The following is a 14744-nucleotide window of genomic DNA, read 5'->3' as shown; positions in this document are numbered from 1 at the left end:
GAGTGGAATCCAACCCCAGATCCTTGGTTAATGGTTACACTCTCTTAGATAAAACAAACACTGAGTTGATGTTACACTAACACCTAAAGTTCCAAATTGTGTAGGGCTCTTGCTCTCTGTTTTCAGTATGTAAGCTTTAAGTTCTTATGGCGCCTACTGCCTCCATTAGTTCAACATGATCATATTAGGTGAGGTTGATGCCTGATGGCAATAATATAATATGGTATCTACGTGGACATCTTATCCGGCTGCTTTTATTTGATAAAGAAATGTGAAATGATTCTAAGTAGCAGTGAAATTGGATCCATGTTCCAAACCTGGGGGGGGGGGGGGGGTTTATTTTCTGTCCAAAGATAATGCTTGCTCAAGATTTTTGAGGACTAAGTATTTTATGAGAACAAGATATATCATTAGGTACGACAGAATATATATTTTGTTGTCAAATGACATATAACTTTAATAATAATGTTAGACTTTTATTGGAATATAATAATGGTCGAGAGGGATACTGCTTAATATGTTACTTACTATATCACAAAAAAACTGTTAGTAGTAGATAGACAATTGAAGTAGTTAAAAGATTACCTAACATGCTGCTTTAAAAGTTGGATGTGGGGTTCCATTAACTGTACGAATATCTTCATAACTCCTAGGTCATTTAACAACATTAAGCAACATTCTTAAGTAGAACCTTTCACCTGATGTAGGATGTGCGTAGTAAACTCGTCCAACTGATATTCCTTGTTTTCGTAGAGTCCACTTATTATACTTTTTTTTCCAAACAAATTTAGTTGGGAAATCAACATACGTAAGTGTCCTGGCTAATTCATACTCTTCATTTGCCTTGAACCATTATGTAAACTTTGTTTTGGACACTTTTTCACAACGCACTACTACTTTTGGATCATCTTTCTCGCTGTAGTATACCATATTCTGACCTTCAAGATGGAATGAAACATTTCGACACTTTCGGATTTAAATCTTGTATATCAAAATTTAAAAGCCTCCAAACTCTTTTCGGAAGAAGAAAGAAATCGATCTAAGAAGTTTGATATTTCATCAACATCCACGACAATTTGTTTCTTTCAAGCATTCTTGTCATGGGTCACTACATTCTCAACAATCATTGCAGATGCTCTATCCTTTCCCTTGTTAATATACTTGAATAGGTACTTGATTGACCTTGCTTTGTTGCAGTGTTCAACATTTATGTGGGCTTAGAACTTCACAATCAAGTCCACATTGTGTGGAATGACCCATTTGTTATCAAGAGTTATTCCATCTTTTTGTGCAGTTCGACCATTGTCTCTCCTCATATAGACTGTGAAGTCATTTTTGTCAATCATTGTCTCGCTACAAAATGGTTTCGGATAGTACCTAGAGCATTTTTTATTCCTATCATCAGTTTTTACCATGCAAGGAGAATCTGGTTTAGACTGGCCACATGGACCGTGAATCATAAATTCCACAACTGCATTATACGCAACTTTGTCTGCATGGTCAGGCAATTCGACAGATATAACTCTGTTGAGCTTGCGAAGGGGTGGAAGGCTTTGCTGAGTTCTCCAAAAATAGTAAGATATGAGCATGGGGCAAGCCTCTCTTTTGGAACTCTATTGTGTAGAGAGCTGCAATTAATTGGAAGTTAGTATCAGTTTTTCATACTTTAATAATATAATATTTACTAAAACTTAACAGTAAATATAAAGACTTTCCAACAAATTGTTTACAGATGCTATGTAAAGAAGTTGCAAACTAACAGAAGCAATGGAAATAAACTAAGAAGTGGACCACTTCACCACTCTTTGATTGACTGTTCCTTTTGGTATATATGTTTCAAAATTATTAATTCTTCATTTTAATTTCTTATGTTTTCGATTGATTCTCAGCATTTTAGAATTTTCTATTCATTCCCTATTGAAGGGGTAGCTTTTCTATTGCACTTATGAGTTTTGACAATTTTTTGAAGCATGTGGAAAGGAGACTAAGAAATAACAGGGGTACCCATCCTATTCCTTTAGAGATTGCATCGACACTTGTGTCCTGATCGAACTCTATTCTTAGGTACCCCATGCACGTGGATTAAGAATATAACTCTTCTTGCTTCTATGTATGAGAGGTCAGAGTGAGGTAGAGCTCTGGTTAGTGCAAAATGGTGGTGTAGTCTCTACCCTGACATTACTTCTGGACCTAAAACATTTGTGTTTGAAGTCATGTTGGATTTCATCTGGATGTTGGTAGTAGTGTGCTAACCCGCCTACTCTTTTTTTGCTATATAGACAAAAGCCAGCATGAATCTGAACATAATGGATCATGGACACTCTCTATGTCTGTATATTCTTTTGTGCCCTTGTATTGACCTTTTGGGGTAAAAGTGCTTTAAAATAGGGATGGCTCCTAGGAAATGTGATGTTCTCTTAGTTGAACCATGGTTTATATGTTTGTTTTTTGTTAATGCAGGACATAAAATTCAATCGTAGTTTCGATATTTGAAGTTGAGATAAACTACCAATTTTTATCTTTTTGAAAAGTTCCCATTGATGTCGGGTACCCTAAGACATTTTTTTATCCTAGCTCAAGTGTCATATTCATGTCTTGATAGACTTGTGCTCAGATCTAATATTTGATAGTCTGACCAGAAAATGTATAGATTTTTTAAGCAAGAATGCAAGAAGTGTGTACCTTGTAAATCAAAGAATATTCAACCTTGATGAAAGAAGCAGCTCAGTTTTTTTAATCCGAAGATTTATTTTGTATCCAAGAGTTGTTTTTTTGTTATTCTAGTCTTCAATCTATTGACTATTTTATTTGATTTTTATATAGGTACGGTTCCTTAGGTGGGAGTGTGGACTTTGTAAAGATGGTGGTGTCTTTGGGTACTTCATTGTTAATCAACTCTATAGTTATTACACTTAGGCAATGATAGAGCTAAGTTACTATCAGTTAAGGTGTATTAAAAGTTTTCAAGTGCTTTGACCGCGGTATTTGTACGTCAAATTTGATAAACTATTAATCTTTTCTAGGGAGTGAAGGGAGTAAGGTACAACGTGAAGATAGAGCTAGAAGACATGTAAATTGGCATTTGTTAAGTTTGTACACTACTTTTGGTATGTCATAATCTATGAAGGCTAGTATGTCGTGGTCAAATCATGATCCTTTTATCGAGTATATTGGATATATACTTTTGATAGGAAAATGTTTAAAATGTTTTTCTAACTGTACTGTTATCTGGACAGCTTACCAACAGTTCAATTACTGATGTTATTAAAACTATAGTGAAAAAGGATGGGTATATAGGGCTTTTAAAGGGATGGAAACCTAGGATGTTATTCCACATAGCCATATAGGAAGTACATTAGAACAAAAATAATTTGTAGACTTATTAGGATGAATTTGTGTGTATCTATATTGAAAATTACTGCTTGATTTATTTGTAAACTTTACTGGGTCTGGGCTTTTAAAATAGGTGTCAATAGTCTTTCATATCGCTGACTTGAAAGGTAATAACATAAAAATTTTGATTCAGTTGTAAGGAGAAAACTTATACTTTTATTCTTGATGATATATTTATGCGTGTGATAGTTTTTTGTCAGATCACTCCTTTGAGCTATATTAACCCTCATCATCTTTACTTTTGAATGTGTTTTAATGTGTTCATGACTTAATTTTTCCTCTCTTGATCTGTTTGTTTGATGTTCACTGTGATGTTTTGCTGTGGTAAGGCTGCTAAAGTTTGTGCAGAAACTGCTTGTTCAAACTCCAAAGACGAATGTGAACTGTACAGAAACAGTTTTGTTTTGTGTAGAAATTTTCTAGAATATGTTCTACACATATTTGAAGAATGAAGAGTCTTTGCCACATGGTATGATTGCAATAAATTATTTAGGTTGAAAGTTATATAAGTTTACTATTAGGTTCCCCTGGTTCAAAATGACTAAAGAGAGACTTCTGCAAATATTGCTCTTTATTGGGGGCTCTAAATGGGTGACATTGTGAGACGTAAGAGCACTACTGAGGCAAGGATCATTGTTAATCTTTCCTGGTCTGAAAAAGTACCTGAAATTAAACAGGCAAGAACTAATCTCTTGTATGGCTTTTCGAGTATTGTTTGTAGCGTTTCTAGTATAACATCATATCTAGGACTTCTATGTCATGTCCCTATGTTAATGGTGCAGGTGTTTACGTGAAGAATTTCCACCCTAATTGGTCACCTTCAGCAATCAAGTCTGCCCTTATGACTACAGGTACTTTGTGCTACAATAAAGATTTATTTGTTTGTTATTCATTTAATTCATGTTTATTCACGTGTTATTAATCTTGTAAGTACTTATGTTTCTTCATTCATTCAATTCATGTGGTTGTTCACTTGTTGTAACTCTTGTAAGCATTTATGTTTCTTGTGTTTGTAGCTTTCCCCCTAAATCAAACAACTAACCCAGATGCTGAATTGGGTTATGGAGCTGGACATATTGATCCTGTAAAGGCTGTAAGTCCTGGCTTAGTCTATGATGCTATTGAAGGCGACTACCTAAAATTTCTATGCAGCATAAGGTATACTACGAAGCCGACAAAACTCGTATCATTCATGTAGATTTTAAGAGCTCAAAGCTAGGTATGTACCTATCTATATTACAGCACGTTATCATAGACTACTTTCTTGTTTGGATCATTTAGGCATATTTTTTTTTTCAATATTTAGCATCTATTTATAGATTAATTATATATTTGAAGGGGGAGATATTTTTTTTCTTAGCAATATGATAGTTATAAAGTCTACAAATTAACTAAAAAGTTAAAAATTACGAAAGAATAAGTTATAAAAACAAATAAATTAGTAAATTACTTACCCGCCCAAGCTTTTCCGAACCTTTTACGTTTTCGCAAATTCGTCATAAGTTCATGTAGCTTGATCTCAAAAACTATAGCGACAATTTCAGGGAAATCGACGTGTGTATATCCAGGAGCAATCTTGTCAATACATTTTTGAACTTTAGGCCATTTAGGATTGCAAGTAAAAGTTATGAATAGATCAGGAGATCCAGCCCATCGACAAATCGCAATAGCATCTTGGTAGTTTTGTAGCATATAACGTGGACCTCCGGTGAAAGAAGATGGTAGAATTATTCGCCTTCCAACAAAACCTGGTTTTGAATCTCCAGAAAGTACTGCATCAACTAATCCTTGATAAAGCTCAGCACGAATAGTCTGCTAGTTATTTCTAACCCAATCAACTCTAATTTGTTCTACAGCACAGTAAGAATCAACAATAAGTTGTTGTTTCAAGCGTCCACAAGAACAATTGTTTTTCCTTCTTTTAGTCTCATTTGCAACCTAAAAGCATAGAACTCCCTCATGCTTATGTTTATCCTTTTCCCAACTTTGACATTATTCCGATAAGGGATATCAATCTTGTACCCGTCTTCAGCATGAGGAAACAAAATAGGATATTGCATGGCCTTGAAACTTGGGTGCAATTCATTTATTCTTTTCAGGCCATATCCTTTTTTGTCCACCACAATATCATGGTAATTACCAAATTCACTCACTTCCTCAACAATAAGTGCAGCAACTGCAGATGATGTCGACATGTTATGAAGTCTCCCATCCCTTTGTCTTGTACTAATAAGCTTTATACTAAAATCACCTATTTCAGACTCTTTAAAGCTGTCCCTTACCATTCTATAAGTCTCAGTAAGTTTGTTTGTATTGTTTAACATATCTATCAGTCCCTTCACAATATCTGGATCCAACTCTTCTTCGAACCCGTTTGTCAAAAATTTCTTACTAAGAGAGTTCATTCTGTTCACAACTTCATTATCAGTATCATATATGTAAAGTTGGGAAAACTTAGGGGGTAAACCTTTAGGTGGAAGCAAGGTGCCAATTTTGTGGTGGTTTTGCCCTTTTCTCTTGTAGACGTAAGGACCATGACCATTGTTTATTAATTCTTGAACATCACCTCCTGTTGATATGAAAGCAAACATGTTGTTATATACTCTGATATTTTTCATAAACTTTTTGGATCTGGAGCCAGAATTGCAGTCCATAAGCTCATTTAAAAGATCAGGTGTATCTTTCAAAAAAGGTAGCTGAACTTACCCTCCACCACAACATATAGAGAACTTTGGATTTTTAGGATTTTTCGTTCGGTCATTCCTTTCTTCATACCAAACAATGGCATCACAATAAGGACACACTGATGTTGGTTCTTTAAAATCTAATGGTTGGAAACAACACCCTGAATTTAAATGAATATTAAAAACTATAAATAATAATATAAAAAATAAAATAATATTAAAAACTATAACTAATAGTATAACTAATATAATACTTACTTTCATGCAAAACTTCACTTGGTTTCTCATGCGAAACTGCAACTTCCATATGGTCATTTGTATCGTTTTCATCTTCTACTTCTGAATCATCCCCACTGATTTGAGAATCGTAGTCATCGTTACTTTCTCCAACACCGTCTGGTTGATATAAGTGATTTTTTCGGGAATAATGGTTGTCATCGCTTGTTTCACCATCACAATTAACATAACCATGAGTTTCAACTGGTTAGATTTCTCTATTACTCAATATACATCTCCTTTTATATCAGCCATTTTTTGCTTTTTCATTATTTGATTGCGGTCCATCCACTGTATAAGAATAAAACATGTTAAGTACAACTCAAAGCCAAGTAACAATGAACAATGAAGAATGTCTTACCAAGTTCATTAGGAAAAGACGGTGAAGGAAAAAAACCATCAAGTTGATGTTTAGTGGATGTAGCATCTGTTGACAAAATTAAACAACATTATAATTATAATGGAAGAAGAAAAGATTTTTTGGTTACTTGTCCATTAATAATTAATCAAATTTTTTTTTAAAGAAAAGACTTATACTTATTTGATTGCCATGAAACTTAGGTGCAATGAAGAATGTCTTACCAGGTTCATTAGGAAACGACTGGGAACCGTGTTTATCTTTTTTGTATTTGACTCGACGATTCTCGAACCAACAATTTTATATTATCTTCTGAAATTTGACCATGTATTGTGATTCAGTTGTCAAGAGTTTGATTTCTTCCTTAGTATAATATTTTTTTTTATTAAATGTACTTTCAAGTATCCTCAATAAAAGATATTTATTTGCGGATAACGTTTCTCATAAGAAACTTTAACTTCAATATGGTCATCCACTGTATAAGAATAAAACATATTAAGTAAACAACTATAACTCAAGTAACAATTAACAATAAAGAATGTATTAACATCTGTTGACAAAATTATAATGGAAGACCTTCCACTGGTCCATTCTTTCTGGATCTCTCCCATTTGTTATAAAACCACTTATTCACATTTGTTCCTGTAACCTCACTATGTTCTTTCAACTGATTTGTGATATCTTGGATTTGCAGCTTAGTAGGTTGATTGAAATGATTGAAGGTCTGCTCCAGTATTTGAATCTGCATCCTTGTAGGACTCCAACATTTTTTGGTCGTCATCTAACAAATTAAGGCATTGAAAAATTAAATTAGGGAAATTGTCAAGCAAGGTAAGACAGTGAGGAAAGAATTATATTTTATAAAATCGAGATGAGGCAGTGATGTATATATAACCACACACGAAGTGTTTTTGTCTTAGAAGTCTAATATAATGGAAACTCTATTATATATGGACATATATACACACACGAAGTGTTTTTATCTTAGAAGTCTAATACAATGCGATCTCTATTATCTTGTTTTTGTCTTAAAAAGAATGCTTTTGTTTGCCCGAATGTGCTGCCTTGGGGCATATCTAACTGATAATGATCTTTGCGTGCTTAAGCTATTCTGTTTTTCACATTTTGCTTGCCCATCTATTCTTTAGGCACAGTTTATCTTTAGGTGGAATAGTGATTTCATTGAGCTTGGCTATGTTATGTTAAGTTGATACTGCTTTTGGGAGTGGGTGGTCGTGGCTGTGTTTTCAATTCCTAATTGTGTATACCTGTTTTTTCCTCTATTTAGGTTATTGTCGTTTCCCTAACTTTCCTATCTATTGGTTTATGAATATTTTTTTTTCTTTGATGTTATGAAGTTTCATTGTCTTTGGCAGGATTCTCTTGAGAGCAGAAGTGAAGCTTGTAGAGACTTTAGTTACTTTTCATGTTGCAGTGCAGCTAAGCAACAACACAGTGAGAGTCCAGTAAAGAAGCGTAAAAGTAACACTACTCAGAAGAAAAGGGGCTCTTCCAAAAAGGTTATTGACATTGACCCTGATAAGGATGATGAGAGTTCTGGTGGTTTAATTACTCATTCCCAATCTTACCATCCTGTTTCTTTACCAAACCCACCTACTGGCTTTGTTTTGGCAATGGAAAGGTTGTTTTGGTGTCGTCGAAGCGGATAGTTACCATTGTAAGTTTTTTTCTTTTTTTTAAAATATATAAGTTTCGTAGTTACTGATTAATACATAAGCTACTATTGACAGGTTGACTCTACAAACAATTTGCCATTGGAGTGTGTAATAAGGAGAGTGTTCAGAAGTTCTCAAGGGGATGACTGTATGTTGTTGTGCCCAATTGATACGTAAGTAGTTTTGTTTCTAGGGCAGCTATGCCACTTCTTTTTTATGTAAATTGTAATCGATGACTTTACTCATGCAGGCCTGTTCAGATTTTGAAGAATTACGTACATCTTTGTAGGTCAATGATGAGGAAGTTGAAGCCATCTCTGCCTGCTGAGGCATATGCACTTGCAAAAAATCATATGCATCTTGTATACAACGGGTAAGACCACCATGAGTTAGGGGTTTTCAGTTACTTGCAGTAAGCAACACTTTTTTGGAAGGGCTGTTTTCATTGTAGATAGTGACATGACCTTATCGGGAGAGAGCATGATCTACCACATCACTGATTTTTGGCTTTACTATCGATTTCATTTACATTCCATCTTCTTTCTTTTTTTCGGTACCTATCGATTACATTTACCACAGCAAGGGGAGGGGAGGGTTACGCTATTCTGAAGAGGATGTTTTCGAATTTGGCACAGGTAACATCCATTTTCCTTCTTTACTTATATCTTCCATGTGGTCCATGTATCTTAGAAATTAGTTTTACCATTTCCTTAAATTGTTAAGCAAGGGGCATTGGCTTCCAACTTGAAATAACAACTCGCTACAATACTACAACAGCTAGACTCTTCTAGTTTTGTCTCACCTGACACTATCATCAAGAGAGAGAGAGACCTTGGCAGTAAATTAAAACTCTTCAAAGAAACATAACTAATTGGGACCCTGGAGCTCTAGTAGTTAATATTGGAGACCTTTTGCAGGCAAGACCATAGCATATTGAACTTCTATAGGTGCGCGGATTTCCACAAAATTAATTTACTTGTCTTCTAAACTTGTTTCTCTGAATCTTGCAGCTTATATCCAATGATAAGTTCGTTAGTGTTGAGCATAGAGTGTTGGCGAATCATATAGGTCCAAGGGTATCTGCAGCTTGTTTCTTCACAAATCTTGGTCCATTAACAAAAATGTATGGGCCAATCAAAGAGTTATTATCGCAAGAGAATCCTGCAATCTATAGAGAAACTACATTGATAGACTTTGTTGCATACTACGATACAAAAGGACTTGATGGGAACTCTGCTCTTACACATTTCAAGGTTTAAATTTTGGATTGGATCAAAGGTTGTTTCTCATTTACCTGGTAGGAGAGGATTTTGCCCAAGAGAAGAGCTTGAATTGGGAAGACTTTCTGGGCTAGTAATGCATTCTGATCAAGAGAACTCCCATCTTAAATTGGAGTTGTGTAGATATGTTCTGGCTACCTCCTGTTGTTTGAAATTATATGAATGGTTGCTTCTATATATGATTTATAGTTTTGGTTGATATCATCTTCTACATGTTTATTTCGCGATGATATGGTTGGCCTTCACTGTATGGTTCTTCTATAATTTCGGATATTTTTTCTTTGTATCTTAATATTATGGAATATGGATGCTAAAGTGGGAAGAATACTTCCAGATGATCAGTCATGTCAAATTTTGAGTGGACATAAAAATTTTAAATGCTAATTTACACGTTAACCATGAGTTATGTACTCTGCTAATGGCTTTATTATGCTATCTATATTTGTTGATCCCAGTTCTGCTTATTTAATAATGCTTCATTCAATCTTAGTGTTCTTGATCTCGCATTTACTCTACTTCCTTGCCTAATGAATAAGATTTGATACAGCCCGATCCACGGGATAAATATGCGCTCTAGGTTATCGAAAAAATGCTAAGAGTTTCCAGCAACAGCTACCTAAAAGTAACGAAACCTATAAAGAAGAATAATGAGTCAGGAGAATAGGTGAGAGGTGAGCATAGTATGTGTTATCTCCACAAACCCTGCATCACCATTGTTCAAAAACTTGACTGCAATGTGTGAAGTATGTCGTACTACAGAGTAAAATAAATAAAATGCAAATACCTATGAATGGAATAGGAGGATGAAGGCCATTACCTTTTTAATTGATGAAATAGCGTGGAAAATGTTTGTACGTATTATCAATGATGGTCCAATATCACTAATTTTCAAAATCGAATTTACATAATAACTAGAATGACTCAGAACCTTAAGACTTTGAATCTGTCTACACAATAAACAAAATTGATAAGAAACATTACAATATGATCACCATTAGATAGACAATTCTTTGTTCAACTGACAAAAAAAAATATGCAATCCTGAAGACTTGGAACAAAAGTTTCTAAAGTCATATTACATTTTTAACCAAAAAAAAACTGCTACTAACATATTTCTGATTACTAATGCTTAATATTTGCTACACACTACTGCTGCCAGAGGAACAACACCTTTCTATAAGATCCCATAGGATTCCACGTTGAATGAGTTTAAGCTTCCTATGATATTTGAGCATGCTCCAGTCATCCTTGTATAAGATCCTATAGGATTCCATGATTCGTAAGAATACTGCCTGAAATAAATTTCCATCCGTGTTCATCAACTATTCTCGCCAGTGGTAAAACGGTAAATTAAACAACGTAGCAGTATAACCAAATTTCAAATGATAAACATCGATAGTATTGGAGAAGAATATTAGACCTGTTACAGATCAAACAAACTATGACTCTCAACAATAATGACAATATCCTAACAACCATTTTCTAAAATCCATCAATATAAATAGTGTTGCCGAGATATTCTCAAACACCGAGCAATGCGAAGATGGGAAGCTAAAAAGCCCCAAATACACCCGAATGTAATAAAAAAAAAATGAATTCAGAAGTGTACTTTTGTATAAAGAAAACCCATACAAACAAAATTTTAGAATGGCGATTTTTATATAAAGAAAACCCGTACAAAGACCTAAAAAAATAAAAATTACTCTTTAAACGATCAGAAACGTATGTATTGTGTTGATCAACAATGAATAAAGTTTTGATTTCAGGTGGGGAATCAATTAGCGCAGGGTTTGGATTTGAGATAATAGAGTTTTGTCTAGGTTTGAATAAGTAGGGTTTTTTAGTTTTTAAGTTTTTAGTCGTGGGTTTTGTTAGGCTTCCATTTTGAGTTGAAGCAGTTTTTCTCTCGGCAAGTTTTTCTCATTTTTTCCACATTTTTTCTCCTCTTTTTTTGTAATACCCCTATCGACTTGTAAGTACTATCAACAATGACACCTCCTACAACTACTACAGTCTTCTAATCTGCAGCAATTTTCCCTTCTAACAATTGTGGTTCACTGGGCAATCTATAGATGGTTGTCTCCCTATTGAATTTGAGGATGTAAGCCTGGTCGCACCCTTCATATAGCCTCTCACCCAGTGTGTCAATAAAAAAGAAAAAACCAAATAGCTTATTAGGGAGGAGTGGAGGACAAAGCAAAGTGTTACCTTGCCATCATCAGCAAAGGCAGAAAAATAGAAGATGCTTAAGGAGGAGATTAGAATAAAATAGTTAATGTTAACTCTCTTGATTGACTACAAATCTCTTTAATATCCATAAATAGTGGTTGAAATGACGAATGTACCTTCTGAATTTCTCAGTAGCAAGCATTATAGATGATAGCTATGAGAAGTAAAGCGGTCTGTTGTAGACACAACTCTAGCCTTGAATTGCCATAGGAAAACTCTCCACTCATAAGGAAAGCTGACCTTCCAAATTCTTTAGTTGTCTCTAGCAACGTTCTTTTGAAGAGCATAATAATAATTGGTATCCACGTTCCAGACTAATGAGGGCTATCACACAAACAAACAGAAATAGGAAATCAAATATTCAATAAGTCTGATATGGGTTTCGAAAGAATGAGCATGATAATCAGGTACTCCTCTTCATGGTATAATATTTGAAAACCATCATAGACAAATGTGGAATGTGGTCTGTGATAGAAGACAAATAAATACTTAATTTACTAATAGTGCAATTACCAAAAAAAAAATCACTCTTAAAAACATGAGACGAAGGTTCCGTAATAATGAGGAGTACCTATCATGTACATGGGATTTCTATTGCATTCTCCTTAGGCAGCTCAATCTGGACAACTATCTTCTTCATCAGTGCATTTGTCGCTGTCTGATTTCAATGAGATCTTCGTTCTATCAATAGCCCTTAGGTTGAAGTATTTAGTGGCACACCGAGAAGAGCATTCCCTTTAAGTGGTTTGACGGCATAACCTGTCCTTGCACACTCAGACCATGTATCTTCCTTCGGTTGGCATTTTTTTAGACTGACAGCAGAATGTACAGATTGTGCCATTCATAAATTATAATTGGAATAATAGCCAATAAGTAAATAGTAGTATTGAGGAATATCCTTCCAATCACATACCTCTAGTTTACAGAAGAGAGTCTCACCACCATGACAGACATTTGATAGGTACAACACTACTGTTGCCATCAATGACTCGTCAAATCCTAGTCTAGCTTTATCGCCATAGTAATCAAGACACTCTCTAGTATCTTCATGAACATAATGCATAATTTGCACAGCCTCACTATTCTCTGTAAAGTATACGAACATCTTTTCATATGTAAATGTACACGATCAAAGGCAACAACGATATAACAAAATGAAATTGAGGCCTAGAATATGAAGAGACTGACAAAAGCACAATACCTTTAGGAGGAAAAGTCCACCTAGAAATACGGTCCTCAATCCTCGCTACAATATCATCCTTGACAACTGAATAAAATTAAACGGTGTATGAATTAAAAATGTGATACTGAAAATGCAAGTGTATAAGAACTTGATAATCCAAGAAGCAAACACTACGTTTAAAAACACAAAACCAATGGAAATATAAGTTCGAACAAATAAGGTGTCAAATTGTCTTATACCGTAGTAATTGGTTGTTTCTCTTTAATTTGTTTGTCTATTTTTTAGTATAAGAAGACAAAGTATATTTTTTAGTATTGATTAAAAATGACTAAATAAAGGACCAATCGGCCTAACACATAGGAGAGAAGATACCAAAATGAAGGTCAATCAAACAATCACTAATTCACTATAATCCAAGTGAAGTTCTTACAGATAGATATTCATTTGATTACTTCGTGCAAGAGGTGAAAAACTAAATACAGGTAAGCAAGTTCAATTCTCTTGGAATCCAAAGTAGAATTTCAGAATCTAAGATATGAATCCACTATAACATATACTACATCGTAATAGGCAGTTAAGACATGACATACCTAGAACTTTTGAAGCAGTGAGACGTTGGGTGGGATCAGTACAGAGCATTCCAGTGATCAAGTCCTTGGCGGATGCAGATATCTGATCAGATGGAAACTGAAAATTGGCAGCCCTGATAGAATCGAAAATCCTCAACTTAGTCTTCCCCCAAAATGGTGGCATCCCACTGAGGAGAATGTAAAGAATAACCCCAGCACTCCAGACATCAGCAGCTTGGTTGTATCCCCGAGCTAATACCTCAAGGGCTATATAAAATGGACTTCCAACTATCCCCTGTAGACTTTTCCCTGTTCATAAAGAAACCAAATTGTTTACACCCCCACTACGCCTATTATAAGTTCGGGTTGATTTGATTCCCCCGCTTGCATAGTATTGTGTTTAAACTCGATATAAAGTGAGACTTCGGCAAATGAGGTGGGAATCCTAAGTCTCCATGATGGCAGTGCATATGCCCAAGAAGTATAGAAGAGGTGGTCTCTTTGCTTGTAGAATACGGGAAGCTTTGCAATAGTCATTGAGACTTCAGTGAATCCATTAAACATAACAGTGACAATTGCAAAAAAATAATAGCACCCATATAAATTCCTCCATCTGTTACTGTGTTATGTTTCATCTTGGTACGTAGGAAGATAGTCATTGCGATGAAAGTGACAACAATGAGCTGAAATCAGAAAGAACATGCAGTATGTTAGGACTGAACATTCACTACACCATAACTGCTATTTTGTAACAGGGCAAATTTTCAATAAGTAACGGAAATAACTGTTACTCATTAAGTAACGGATATATCCGTTACTTATGACCGCAAGTGTTACTTAAAATCTTGAATTATAATATAATAATATTTTCACAATTTTTTTGGATATGCTAACACTTATATCCGTGAGAAAAGTAGAAAATTAGGCAACAAAATTAAAATAATTTGAAAAAAAAAAAAAAAACCGGAAGTGGGCCAGTATTTGGTCACGCGCGCTTGGCTTTCATTCTTTCCCCCCGTTTTTTTTTTCGGCTAACACTTAATTAGCCAATTCTAATTTCGCCGTTTTTAAGTTAGGAAGGAAACAAAAGAAAAAA

General features: G+C 34.7%; 1 protein-coding gene, 2 long non-coding RNA genes and 1 pseudogene across 3 annotated transcripts; 1 reads left to right on the top strand and 3 right to left on the bottom strand.

Moving 5' to 3' along the window:
• Nucleotides 1–4839: 4839 nt before the first annotated feature.
• LOC147475660 (uncharacterized) lies at nucleotides 4840–7459 on the bottom strand. Its single transcript, XM_086585490.1, has 6 exons — nucleotides 7288–7459; nucleotides 7148–7186; nucleotides 6336–6473; nucleotides 6100–6238; nucleotides 5292–6024; nucleotides 4840–5205 (listed from the first exon to the last, which is right to left on the bottom strand). Exons 1-6 carry the CDS (start codon nucleotides 7457–7459, stop codon nucleotides 4840–4842), a joined length of 1587 nt encoding a protein of 528 aa, XP_086441616.1.
• Nucleotides 7460–7995: 536 nt separating this feature from the next.
• On the top strand, nucleotides 7996–8808 carry LOC147475659 (uncharacterized). Its single transcript, XR_015208815.1, has 3 exons — nucleotides 7996–8389; nucleotides 8463–8560; nucleotides 8638–8808. It is a non-coding gene; the product is annotated as an uncharacterized LOC147475659 (long non-coding RNA).
• Nucleotides 8809–10615: 1807 nt separating this feature from the next.
• LOC147475657 (uncharacterized) lies at nucleotides 10616–14297 on the bottom strand. The gene is made up of 2 exons (XR_015209500.1): nucleotides 13670–14297; nucleotides 10616–11087 (listed from the first exon to the last, which is right to left on the bottom strand). It is a non-coding gene; the product is annotated as an uncharacterized LOC147475657 (long non-coding RNA).
• On the bottom strand, nucleotides 12427–13641 carry LOC147475658 (putative prolyl 4-hydroxylase 6; annotated as a pseudogene).
• Nucleotides 14298–14744: the final 447 nt, after the last annotated feature.

Source organism: Coptis chinensis, chromosome 9, assembly GCF_015680905.1.
Source record: "Coptis chinensis isolate HL-2020 chromosome 9, ASM1568090v1, whole genome shotgun sequence".
Lineage (NCBI taxonomy): Eukaryota > Viridiplantae > Streptophyta > Magnoliopsida > Ranunculales > Ranunculaceae > Coptis > Coptis chinensis.
This window is presented reverse-complemented; position numbering and strand designations above follow the sequence as displayed.